This window comes from Callorhinus ursinus, unplaced genomic scaffold (genome assembly GCF_003265705.2).
Source record: "Callorhinus ursinus isolate GAN/ISIS: 27379988/994484 unplaced genomic scaffold, GSC_fseal_2.0 scaffold2, whole genome shotgun sequence".
Lineage (NCBI taxonomy): Eukaryota > Metazoa > Chordata > Mammalia > Carnivora > Otariidae > Callorhinus > Callorhinus ursinus.
Window position 1 is genome coordinate 10,146,347 of NW_027397064.1, and position 13,344 is coordinate 10,159,690.

Sequence of the window (13,344 nt, forward strand, 5' to 3'; positions counted from 1 at the left end):
TGGACATCTTGGCTCTTTCCACAGTTTGGCTATTGTGGACATTGCTGCTATAAACATTGGGGTGCACGTACCCCTTCGGGTCCCTACATTTGTATCTTTGGGGTAAATACCCAGTAGTGCAATTGCTGGATTGTATGGTAGCTCTATTTTCAACTGTTTGAGGAACCTCCATACTGTTTTCCAGAGTGGTTGCACCAGCTTGCATTCCCACCAACAGTGTAGGAGGATTCCCCTTTCTCCACATCCCTGCCAACATCTGTCGTTTCCTGACTTGTTAATTTTAGCCATTCTGACGGGTGTGAGGTGGTATCTCATTGAGGTTTTACTTCCTTTGTTTCTTATGTTCCATATGAGTGAATATAATTCTTGAACCAGACTGTTCTAGCCTGGATCCTCTTAGCAAGTTGTGCTGTGCAGAGGTTTTAAAGATTTCTCACAAAAAGTAGCTTATACTATAGTTGGGTTTTAAAGGTAGTGATGTAAATCAATGCAGTACCTCTGGAAGGCAACTTGGCATTACCCATCCAAATTGCTGTCAATCCTATTGACACAGGGATTTCCCTTTTTGGAATTTATCATACGTATTTATACTGACTTGGGCATAAAGAAAATGCACAAAAATACCGGTTGCAGGGGAGCGCTCGGTAACAAAAGAAGGGAGATAGCTAAACACCCATCAGGAAGGACTAGTTAAACAAGCTATTGTACTTCATCCGATGGAGAGCCGTTCTGTTAACCTGGAATGATTGTGAAGGTGTCTGATTAAGAGAAAACAGAAAGGTACAGAGAAATATACCATTTGGGTAAAAATAAAACAAGACGAAAATCGCCAAAAAGTGTGTGCGTGTGTGTGTACGTGTGTGTGTGCCTGTGTGTGATCACGGCGTGAACGTACTCATGGCTATCCAGACCCTGAGTGAGAACAGTGACTACCTCTCGGTGAGGGAACGGGGAGCCTGGGTTAGAAAAGACAATTTCTTTTTCCATTATACTTTTGCCCTATTTGAATTTTTAATTATGTGCAAATGTTTTTTAAAAAAAATCGAAGAAGACATGTAGGACTGGTTATTAATCTAGAAATTAATAACTTCTTAAGCTTTTTATTAAACATACATTTGTTTAAAAATATCTGAGATAAAATGGATGGGTACTTTTCTGTTTTCCTCTTTGAGGAGTAGTAACATTAGTTTTTGAGAATGCCAGTGTTGCTGGTGAATATGGTTTATACTTTGTTTCCTTGTCGAAGATAAGACCTTTATCTTTGTCAAATGGGTTTATATGATCTGTTTTTGAGGCATAGCTTCTTCCGTTACAAATGCCTCCCCCTTTTAAGGTGACATTTATTGAGAAATGTCTAATGTAGAAGAACTTCAGAGACTAAAATTACCTCTTGCCTTTTTCTCTTATCAGTACTAGTCAAAGCTTTATATGTGACTATTTCTGTTTCTTTATTATAATCTGCTAATTTATCTTAAACTGATTCTTTCCTGAAATGTAATTTTGCTACAAACATCTCTGTGATGCTTGGCACAATTAAGTAAAAAACAAAATAAAACAAAACAAAAAAACAAAAAACAAACAATAAGAGAACAAACTTGCCTTTATTATCAAGCCAGCTAATCAACCGACCTTCTTTCTCTGGTTGTTTTGATATCTCACTGAACACATAGTAATGAATCCCAACCTTAAGTGAACCCAAGTGTTCAGACTAGTTATTTTAAGTGTTCTCATGCTGTCCTGGACCTGGGCATTTCTTTTTTGTTCACCTTATCAGAGTTTTGAACTTGATGTTTCTGCATTCATAGATAACAATGTGACTCAAAACTCAAGGGGCATATATTTCTGAAACTTCAAACACATTTTTTAACTTAACTCTTGTCAAGGTTCACATTCTTATATACTTTCAGTGACCCTAAGGAGTTTTGTTTATAATAATGTTTTTTTATTAATGCTTAATTTAAAGATATTTTTTATTGTGTCTGAGCATATTTTTCTAGAAAAAAGAGGTCTAAATTGTGTGATTGAAAAAAAAACATTCTGGATAGACTCTTTTCCCTCTCATACACATATTCGTATACATGTGTATATTCATATGTACACATACTCAGATGTATTTACATTTATACTTATGCACATAGGTGTGTCTGTATGTATAGAGGTCTTCCATCAGAACTATAACTATTGGTTCAAATGTTTTATGTTCCCCGTCATACTTTGGCATAAAGGCTTAAATTTACAGCCTTGAGTGTAAAAGCTCTATCAGTCATAGAAATGTGTGGTTAATACATAAGCATTGCAGTGAGGGCTGAACCAGGCAAGATCATGAACTAGGCCAAGTTTATTCCTGGTGCCCTTCTGATATTCCTATCCATGTTCTCAGCTCCTAGCACCTGGAGCTGCTTTTACCGCCACTCCCTCCCAACACACAGCCCCAGGCTCTGAAGGAATGCTCAGTGTCCATTGTCAGCACAGGTGCATCATGGTGGCTGTTTTGTTGTTAAGGTGTCTACTTATGGAAATAGTTACTCTGGGGTTATGCTTTTGTACCAAAGTGACAGATGACTCTGGATACAGACCATGAAGATTTGTGAGAACAAGGGGCTGATTCTTCCCAAAGGGCACGTGTGTGTGTGTGTGTGTGTGTGTAAATGTTAAGAAAATATGTGAGTGTGGAGTAACTCTTTAAAGAGAATGTTGGAGAGAAGTTAGGGAGAAGTGGAGAAGGGGCCCAAATGATTCAAGTTCAGGAGCTTTCTGGTTGAGAGACACATTAGAAGAACCACCTTAGAGTTGCAGCAACCTGCAGGAAACAGTTGTCACGTGAAGTTCAAGGCTGTGATTCGAGCAGTGACCAGGAAGGACTTGATGGTCTTGGAAGGGAAGCAAGAGGGTCCTGAAAAGCAACCGAATTTATAATTTAAGTGAGACACCATTGTGTACTTACAATTTTCCTAACCATACAGTTTATACGCTAAGATGATCCACAACTTAGTAAGTGATGTCTTGGTAGAAGAGAGACATTGCAGAAGATTCTGGTCAATAAAAAGTGTCTTCAGGAGCAGGTCTTTTTTATTTTTTCTTTTTAATGCTAGCTCACATGAACTTTTATTTTGCTTGCATAATCATCTGCCCTCTTATCAAGCCACAGTGTAAGTTCTTTGTCTTTTTATATCTCAATATTAGCCTTTTCTTTTTGCAGATCCAAAGGTCAAAGTACACTGTGGGATTCTCATGGGTTAGGGAAACCAAGGTGCTCGTTAGAATGTACACATCAGGTATCCAGCTAAGTGAGGAATACTGTTTTACTAAACCAGTTGCTTCACTTTTCAGAGTGGAAAGAAGTTTGTGGGTCCTTGCGGAGGAAGAGATTGTTCAGTGTGCCAGTGCTTTCATGAAAAAGGGTCTCGGGTAAGTGATGTAAAAATCAGCATGGCCAGTGGGAGGGAGAGATGGGGAGTTGCTAATCAAAGGGCATAAAGTTTCAGTTGTGCAAGATGAATAAGCCCTAGAGATTTGCTGTACAACATCTTCCTACAGTCAACAATGATGTAATGTTCACTTAAAAAATTGGTGGAGAGGGTAGAGATCTCATATTAGGTGTCCTTACCACAATAACATTTTTTAAAAAAAGGTAAACATGGACAGCATACTGAAATTTGAGCCATTGTGAATGCTTAATATTACGTAGCCCCGGATTCTTAGCATGTTCTGGTAATTGTCAGTGTTTATATGTTTCACAATTAAAGTTCTGTACATCCTAATAAGAGATCCCAATTATATTACGCTACGTGTCACGCTAGGAAGTGCAAGCTGTGATTCACCCAGTGTTTTCTACGACACTAGTCTTGTGAAGTGCTTTATGCAAAAAGGGTCCTTGTGTCAAATGGTCCATACTGGGTCACCACCATCTTGAAACTCAGGTTGTATATCAGCATTCTAAAGGCTCTGAGAAGTACCACAGTGAGGGGAGAAAGAAGGCTTATTTAACCTTATTTAAAGTGGTATGTCCGGACATTTGACTACAAGACTCTTTTTTGGATAACGCCTATCCAGGAAGGAAAGGAAAGGAAAATGCTTTAGCTCTCTGGCTCCTCACGACAACTCTCTTACCATCTCATCATGCCGACTTTGTGGGGCAGAAGATCAAAGCTCAGAGAGGTGGAGTGTCTTGATCAAGTCCACCTGGGATGGCCCTCTGGGTGACTACACAAGATTCTCTGTCCTGCGATGCACAAGAGGCCCCTTGGCTACTGTGTATCAGGTCATTTGAATATTTATGGACCTCTCCCTTATATTCTGACCGTAGCAGTTGGCAGCCCACTAACTCATTTGTGCTGGAACATTAGATCAAACAATTCTTTTGGTTAAAAATACTCCCACAATCTTACAAGAAAAGAACATGCTTCAGAAACTTCAGACAGTTTTTTTGAGTCAGATCAATGATTCTGTTGGAACGTGTCCACATCAATCCTATAGGGCATGATGCTCAAAAAGCACAATTCAGTAAAGATCAGTTTACAAGGATGCAAAACATCTCCTAAAAGAAGGGACCTTGTATTTTCCCCATAGCCTCACTTTATCTGCACACAATACACGTGCAATCTTGTCAGAGGCCCCTCTGTTCGGCTCTCTCCCTGAAGGCAGCTACTTTATTGAGCTTCTGCTATGGCCAAGTCCCTTTCTGCTTAAGCTGCTTTGTTTCTTTAGTACTTCAAAAACTTTGGTGCTCAGAATTTATCTTGAGCTTTTTTAAGCTGCCTTTATTATATAATTTAAAAACAAAAGGGGCAAACTTCTAGTTTTAAAATAGTAAGTCCTGGGAATATACTGTGGAGCATGGTGACTATAGTTCCTAAAACTGTTTTCTATATTTGAAAGTTGCTGAGAGTAGATCTTAATAGTTCTCATACCAAGAGGAAGAAAACCAGTAGCTGTGTGGTGATAGATGCTAACGAAAGTCATTGTGGTCATCATTTTGCAATATACACACATATCAGATTTTGATGCTGTATACCTGAAACTAACATGATGTTATATGTCAGTCATATCTCAATAAAAATTATTTTAAAAAGTAAGGATGCCTAAAGCTAGCAATCTAAGAAGTGCTTTAGCCTTTTTCATATAAATGTACACATTACTCAGGGGGGAAAAAGCCTGGCCTTTGTGTGAATTTTTTTAATACAAACGTTCCAAGATCGTATAAATGAGAAGGAAAAGAAACCAGTGCATCTAAATATTAAGACCCTTTGAGTTTGAGACCCAAGAAAAATGGATCGATCATCTTTGTGAGAGGAAGGGGATGGGGGCACCACAGAACAAAGAGGAACAGTTGCTTGGATAAAGCTCTGATTTAAATGAGGCTGAGAGTTATTTTTAGTGGGGACATTTGGTGATGTCTAGAGACGTTTTTTGGTCGTCACAGCTGTGTGGCCGGGGGCGCTTTTGGTGTCTAGTGGGTACAGGCCAGGGGTGGTGTTCAGCACCTGCAATGCACCCGCCCGCCCCCACCCCATAAACTTACCCGTCTCCAAATACCAACCGTGCTGAGGTCGGGAAACCCTGCTCTAATCCCACCACAGCTCTGTGAGCCTGCTGTGACAAATATTGTCCTCTTTCCATACAAGGAACCTGAATTTCCAATTGCTAGTGTGTGGAAGAGGCGGGAGCCACACCCTGGTATCTGACTTCAGTTTCAGCGTTTGGCCCACCATCACGAGAAGATGACATCACTCAGATTCGAACACCAGACTTTCGTCATAACTTTGTGAACTCGGGTGGGCACCCGAGCCTCGGCTTCCTTGTATTTACACCATTAGTCCTTTCTGTTCCGTTTCCTGGGGTGTTCGGCAGTCACAAGCAATGCACCCTGCGACCCGTAATGCAGTGTCCGGTGGCAGGGGTGGCGAGGGCTCAGGGGATGGGCTGCACTCTGCCATCCGTGTCCCTGTTCCTGGGTGGTCAGCGAGAGCAGAATGCACGACACCGGTCCACCTCTGCCCTTTCGGAGACAGATGGCTCCCACGCGAAGGCTGCGAGTTGCCGGCAGAGATTTCGATTTTGGGCTGGGAGTTGGGGAGCTGGGCTTGTGCATAGCTGGTAGGTGGGTGCTCGCAAGTGCTCAGCAGCCGGCCAGCTCACATTCATCTCTGGGGCTGCAGTGACAGCCCAGGAGAAACAGGGCTATGCTGAATCCCCCAGGGTTGAGGAGCCCGTGAGTGGCACAGGCAAGCATTCCTCAGAAGGAAATGATTCCCCTTTTAGGGGTGAATGCCTGAGCCAGTAGTTCAAGCCCTTGTCTGGAGCAACTGCTCGGAAGCCAGGCTGGCGCCGCGCCGGTGGAAGGACTGGGGTTAGGCTTGGAACTGGGGACCCACGCGGGAGTTTGAGGTGGCGCTGGGGTGTATCGAAGGCAGGGAACCGAGGACGGGTGCCTTCAGTTCTGACAGAGTGAAGTTCAGCCGCATCAGTGGACCCTGGAGGCCCCCCGTCTAGCTTCCCGGTGTGTTTCCACCAGCAACCACTGCCCCCCCCCCCCCCCCCTTGAGCATAATCTGAACCTTCTCACTGGCTACCCTTTTCCGGACTGTCTTCCCACTTGCACTCAGCCTCTGTCTTTCCTGCCCTCCCCAGAGGAGCTCGGTGGAGACCCCAGCCCTCCCAAGGCGTCCCCTCCAACTCCTCCCAGCCATTGCCGATGCCCCTAGCGGGGACCCCGTTACCTTCCCTCATACTACTCATACCTGGGCCTGTAGCTCTGGGTGTGAGCGTGGATGCCCCTGACCCTCTTGCTGAGATCGTAAGCATGCGCTCCTTCAAGGTGCTGGTATGGACACATGTACAATGTTGATGTTGGCTCCTGGCCCACAGTGGACACTCTAGAATCGAAGCTGCTTACTTGTGTTTCACCCCTTAAGAACTGGGGGTCAATTTCTTGTACTACTTCGAGAGGATCATAGTAGATGGCACATAAAAGGCACTTAGTCATGAATCAATACATTAAAACCAGACACCAGCCTGGGCAGGATTGGGAGCCTAGCTGGGTGGCCATGCTGGCCTGGGGCATGCCTGCAGGGACACCTACCATATCTGAAGGGGGGAGCAGAGTTAGCAGGGAGCCCCTCACTTTGGTACCCCCCCCACACACATCGTTTAAACCTGTTATTAAATGCATAATCTCAAGTAGATTCAAATTCCCCTGTGGTGGGACGCCTAGGTGGCTCAGTCGGTTAAGCCCTTTGCCTTTGGCTCAGGTCATGATCCCAGGGTCCTGGGATCGAGTCCCGCATCAAGCTACTTGCTCGGTGGGGAGCCTGCTTCTCCCTCTGCCTTTGCCCCTCCCCCTGCTTGTGCTCTCTCTCAAAATAAATAAATAAACTCTTTAAAAAATATTCCCTTGTGGCTTCAGGTAGGGCCAGAAATAAGTACTTAGAGCAGTGGCAGCAATCAGGACCCTTTAGCTCCAGGTAGAGGGTGGGAGATTGGAATGCCTGTGGCTTCTTTCCGGTTCAGAGTCTCAGCTGGGAAGTAAGGGTTTGTACTATGGGGCTGGTCCCATCCCTCCAGGCCCTAACAGCTTCAGGTTCTGCGATGTGGGCCTGGCCTTTTACATATAACACCTATATAATTGGCTTCCAAAATATTTTGCGACTATACCCTAACATCTCCCCTAACCTCATGGTAGTCCCTCTTTAAGGATATGAATGAGGTGGCATTGGGCAAGATTTTAAAATTTTCTTTACTAATTTCAATGAGGAATCTTCATGTTTTTGATGGCTGCCTCTATGCAGGGAAAATTTTGTGTCTTTACAGATTAGGATGGGACCTTTTATAAGTTCCACTTTAGTAACTAGCAGGATACTAAAGACAATTTCTACAGCTTTTTCCAGAATAAAAAATATATATCCATATTGTTTTTCATTCAAGGGAGTCTAGCAGCTGTTGAACTGTTAACTGTTGTATTAAGAACTTTATAATTTGGTGGTTTTTATACAAGGGGTCAAATAACTTAAAACTCAATACCTGTGTTAGTTTTTGTGGTTTGAAATCTAAAATCACACATTAGCAAATCAGTGTTTCCTGTGGGAACTTTAAATCACTAAAAAATGTACAAGTATTTTCCCCCACAATCTCATTCATTTGTCCCTCACACTCCTAAGAGCCTGCATTCCATGATAAAAATGGAATTTGCTTGGGGAATTTTAATTATTAACATTTTTCACCGTTAAATTATTTGCACACAAAGTTCTAGAACTATATCTCTTTATCCCTCACACAGCTGTATTCTAGTACACTTGATAACTGTAGCCTGATAAATGATACAGAGCAATTATTTTTAGGTCCCAAAGCTCACATAAGTCACTTATGTTATATTTTGGTGTAAGCCGATTCCATTGACAACTGACAAATTTGATCTGTCACCCACCCCTTAGATTTTTCGGTCTGCTTTCTTCTCTTCCTTCCACATCTTTCTCCTCCAAGAATGCACTCCCGAGCTCACTGTGTCTCTGTTGGAGAATTCTCTGAGAAATGATGCCATGCCTGAGGAAGTCTCAGGGGCTTTCAGGGGACAGCAGGTAACCTGAGTGAGGGGCCCCGGGAAGGGACATTGGCCTTGGGGACTGGGGAGCTGGACAGTGCATTTGTCACGTAAAGGCATCAGGACCCAGAATTGGAGAAAACATAGTGCCTACCAAACAAATTTCCCAGTACAATTTAGCTCACCAGCTGTTTACAACTTTGACTTTGCTTGTTAAAGCGTTCCCCTGTCAGGAATAGTAACCTTGATTTCTGAAGAATGAAAAATTTGCAGACGTGAAAAGAATGGATCTTCAGTCATAGGTGCTGGAGGGAGTATTTCTGAATAGGGCGTGGGAAGCCCAGTGGGGAGAGGGAGGGTACATGCCTATCGTTTTATACTATTTGGTCTATTAATTATACTATTTGGTCTATTAATAATCATAGTGGTAGAAGTCGCAGTGGCAGGTCATGTCCATATACAAGAATGACTCCAACCAACTAACATGGCTTTCAGTATGCTGACAGAGCTCTCTCTAAATCTAGCCTTGGTGCTGGGGAAGGCAGGAGAGAAAACCAGCTTATATTTGCCTACAATGTTGTAGAACACGTTGTTTTTCCAAACAGGCCAGGGGTGCAGAATCTCACTGGGGAATCCTAGTGGCAGTGTGGGCCTGAAGGTAGGTTTTGGCATATTTGCCCTGATCAGTCACCTCATTAAATTGCCAGTGATTTGCAGCAGAGCCTTTGGCCTCCTCATGTGGAGTTCAATTCCATAGCAACGAAGACTGCTGAGCTCTGCGACCCAGTGTGAACTGAGGCCAGGCGGCCACAGAGCTCAGCAAATGTGGGACCAGGCTGCACTTGAGAGGATCAAGGTCATTACCAAAGGGGAGACAGCCTTGTTGTTGGTGAGAAATAAGGGCTAGCAATACAGGTGCTTCCCAAAGCCGGCCATATTCCCCACAGGAAAAGGGGAAGCAGTATTTGTAGCTCTAGAAAACCTCTCCAGTGCAAGGGTGACATCTGACTACATTAATTAAAATGCCGATTACAAAGAAGGTAAAAGTAGATTTCTTCTTTCAAATACCATTTTCAGTAAGTTGCCAAGAAATCCACAGGGAAACAGCCATGTCTCAAAGGTGCTAATTTTTTCACTCCTCTGTCATAGGAGCTTATCTGCAATTCATTCAGCAGATGGCCATTCATTGGTCCCATTCATTCATAGTCATTGAGCATTTGCCCTGTGCCTGCCATCACGAGGCTTTGATGATAAAGAAAAGGTCTTGTGGCCTGGAGCTCAGAGACCAGCAGAAGGGACAGAGATTCACCTTTTGGCCATTATTTCTGGGTGCCTGAGGAGTGCCAGGCACTGTTAGGAGCTTGGGGTGCATCAGGGTAAGAACTGACAGAGATCCTTGCTCTCTCCCTGGGGATAACCTGATGCCCTAATTCAGTTTTATATGTGAGCCTTTGGGGCAGGGGGGGGTGCGGGGCAGGGCGGAGACTGCAATGGAGTCAGAGGCCACCTAGTGCTGGCCTGGAAGCATGACCTGTCAGTTCCTAGGGCGGCCATAACAAATTACCACATGATTGGTTGCTTAAAACCACAGAAGTTTATCTTCTCGCAAGTTCTAGAACCAGAAGTGCACAAGCAAGGTGTTGTCATTACCGTACTCCCTCCATAGGCAAGAGGGGAGGCCCCATTCACTGCCTCCTCCAGCTTCTGTGGCTACCAGCACTTCCTTGGCTTATGCCCATGTCACTCCAATCTCTGCCTGCCTTCACACCACCTTCTCCTCTGTGTATCTGTGACAAATCTTCCTCTGTGTCCTTCTTATAAGGGCACATGTAATGGCATTGAGGACCCATCGGATAATCCAAGATCAACCCCTCCTCTCAAGGTCCTTAACTTTAGCACCTCTTTTGCCATCCAAAGCGATATCCACAAATATCGCTGGGGTTAGGATGTGGACGTATCTTTTTGTGGCCACCATTCAACCCGTTGTGCGAGTCTCTGGGCTGAGAGAACAGCCTCTGTTCAGGTCCTGAAGTGAGAAGGAGATGGGCTGGCATGTTTGAGCAACCAAAAAGTAGCCAGAAAGGTTTGGTTGTAGTAGGTGAGGGAGCAAGGACATGAGGTGCAGTGGGAAAAGCAGGTACAGGTCCTCCTGTCTGTAATGGGAAGGCTCTGAAGGATTCTGAGAAGGGTGGAAGCATGTTGGACATAGGTTATAAAAAGATCATTCAGGCTGCTGTTTGGAGAAAATAGTGAGTGTGCGTGGAGGGCGGTGTTAGGAGACAGCTGTCAGAGGGCTACTGCAGTCCCCAGGTGATAGGTGAGGTTGCTTAGCAAGGGAGGTGCACGAAGAGGTAGGGGAAGCAGATGGGTGGCAGGGATATTTGGGAGGCAGGATTGATAGGAACGAGGGGGCCGGTGGAGGTAGGTGGGAGAGGTGTGAACAGCTGTACAGGCAGTGATGTGTGACTGCAGAGCACATTGAGGGGGATGATCGTGGGTCTACAAGTCCTGTTTTGGATTTGTAGAGCTGGAGGTCAACTGAATATGGCCCGGGCTCCACAGAGAAGTCTGGGCTAGGGAGGGACATGGAAGGGTTGGTTGTTCAGCATTAAATGCCATTAACTCCATGGCAAAGGTGAAGTTTGCCCAAGAGAAAGTGAGAAGAGGCCAGGGCAGCCCTGTGGATCTCCAAGGGGCTTCCCCCAGGAGGAGGAAGAGGATGGGCACAGAAGACACGGGAAAAACATACGGAGAGAGAGGGCAAGGGGCGGGGACACCGGGGGAACAGAGTGGGGGTCTGTTGGTTCCACCTCCTCAGGGAGGCTACCAAGAGCTCTCCACACTGCCTCATTCAGTTCCCACAGCACCTGTATGATGTTGGGCTGCTCTTACACCATTTTTTAAAAATGGGGAAACCACTCTTCAATAACCAGGTTCAAGAGGTGACTTTATTTATGGCTCAGCGGCAAAGCCCTCTCTTCTGGTTCTCAGAGCAGTGTTCTTTCCACTGCACCACTCAGCCTCTTAAGAACACAGCTGGAAATCCTGAGTCAGGGCTACTCCAGGCTAAATGGACCAGTTTATCCTCTTATTAAGGAGAGGTGATCTTAAGGTACAAGAAAATACTCCGCCACTGCAGTCCAGTCTCCTTTGACTGTCTACTCCATGAATAACACCTTTTTATTATTTATTTTTAAAATAAATATATCCATGATATCCAGCAGTTTTTCCCGTTATAGGGGAAGACCCTGGAGGCACTGATTTGAAGGATCTGCGCTATGCGTGGAGTCCTGTTGGAGGCTTTGAGTGATGTTACAGTGTCACCTAGTGGACGAATCTTTGAATTACAGTCAAGCATGAAAAAGGCAGGAGGGGGTGCGCTGAATTGTTCATTTTAATTATAAAGTCTCAATCCATTCAGTAGTCCATGAGTTCATGTTTAGAATGTGTATCGTGCAAGGCAGTGGCCACGGTTCTGGAGTGGTAATAAAATGTACACGGATCCCTGACCCCAAAAAGTTTATCAGAAGACATCACCCCAAGCAGATATTAATTAAAGTACAATGCATGAAATAATAATGAAAAATAGGTCATGAGTCTATTTAGGTGTTATTTTAGGGTGGACAGCAGAGTTTGTACAAGAGTGAGATTGATCAGGTAAAAAGAGAAACAGCAACTGAAGTCTGAGGACCTGAGTTTGAATCTCTGCTTCCCTAGGTGATATAGTCCAGTGGCCTCTGGTCACTTGCTTCATCTCTCTGAGCCTCAGTTTCCTCATCTGGGAGACAGAAAAGTAGATACAGGGTGGCTTTCTGCTTTATGGATGTAAGGATTCCACGAGACGAAGGCACAGTGCTGTGTCTGTGCCTAGAACAAGTACCATTCCTACCACCACCACCATGATGGTTTTGGTTGGAGGAAGGTCGAATCCGAGCTACAGATGGAGAAAGGCTGCCATCGCTTCAGGCAAAACAGAAGGCACACGTGTGATTGGAGCAGAAGGTGGAGGTGAGGAAATGGCAGGGAGTAGGTTTGGCTGGGGTGGAGAAGGGCAGACTGACCCATTATAGGGGGTGATGAAAGCAGTGACAGGGGCAAGAGAAGACTGAGGAGGAGTTGACAGTTGTCTGTGGAAGTGGGTAGAAGCCCAGGGTGAAGGAAGGGAGGGCGGCTGGTGCTTGGTTTGTTCATTCATTAATGAATGAAGGTGGGAACACACGTACATTTATACTTCTTCACACTGACTCAGCTTCTGGTTGGGAAGGAGCTGAGGGCTGTCACAGACAAAGTGTGAATGGATATATATTTGCAGTTGTCTCTCCATAGTTATTTCTCCCAAGCTTCATACTGCTAAAATGACAAAGGGTGTCTTAGATTTTTGTCATTCCCCAAAGGGTTTGGTCCCTGGGGGCAAGCACATCAGTGGCAGCCCAAAGGCTGAGTTGAAGATTTTGGTTTTTAAAAAAAAATGTACATATTTTCTCATCTGTTGGTCTGTTCTACCAAGTTGTGAATAAAAATGATTTGATCTTAGCCCTGCTCAAGAGCCGTGCCTGATATGGATGATTCACAAGCGACAGAATCCTGAAGGAATGCCCTGGCCCCAGAGGGCTGGGTGACTCTCTCTCCTCTCTGATCACCTTGATCCTCTATTTGCACAGCTGGCCTGGGAGCCTACTGCTTCTGCAGCCTCAGGAGGGAGGCAAGTAGGGCAGGTCCAATGACATGGGGTCAGCGTGGGCTTCGAGGAGGATATCACAGGGCTTTGCACAGGTTCCTCAGCTGCCAAGATGACTGTCATTTCTGGA

At 44.8% G+C, this 13,344-nt stretch overlaps 1 protein-coding gene across 1 annotated transcript in view; it reads left to right on the forward strand.

Moving 5' to 3' along the window:
• COL4A4 (collagen type IV alpha 4 chain) overlaps positions 1–13,344 on the forward strand; it is a 123,097-nt gene that overhangs the window by 20,115 nt on the left and 89,638 nt on the right. The window contains exon 5 of the mRNA XM_025886840.2: positions 3,331–3,408. Coding sequence (XP_025742625.1) covers positions 3,331–3,408 — 78 coding nt within the window. The remainder of the gene's footprint in view (positions 1–3,330; positions 3,409–13,344) is intronic.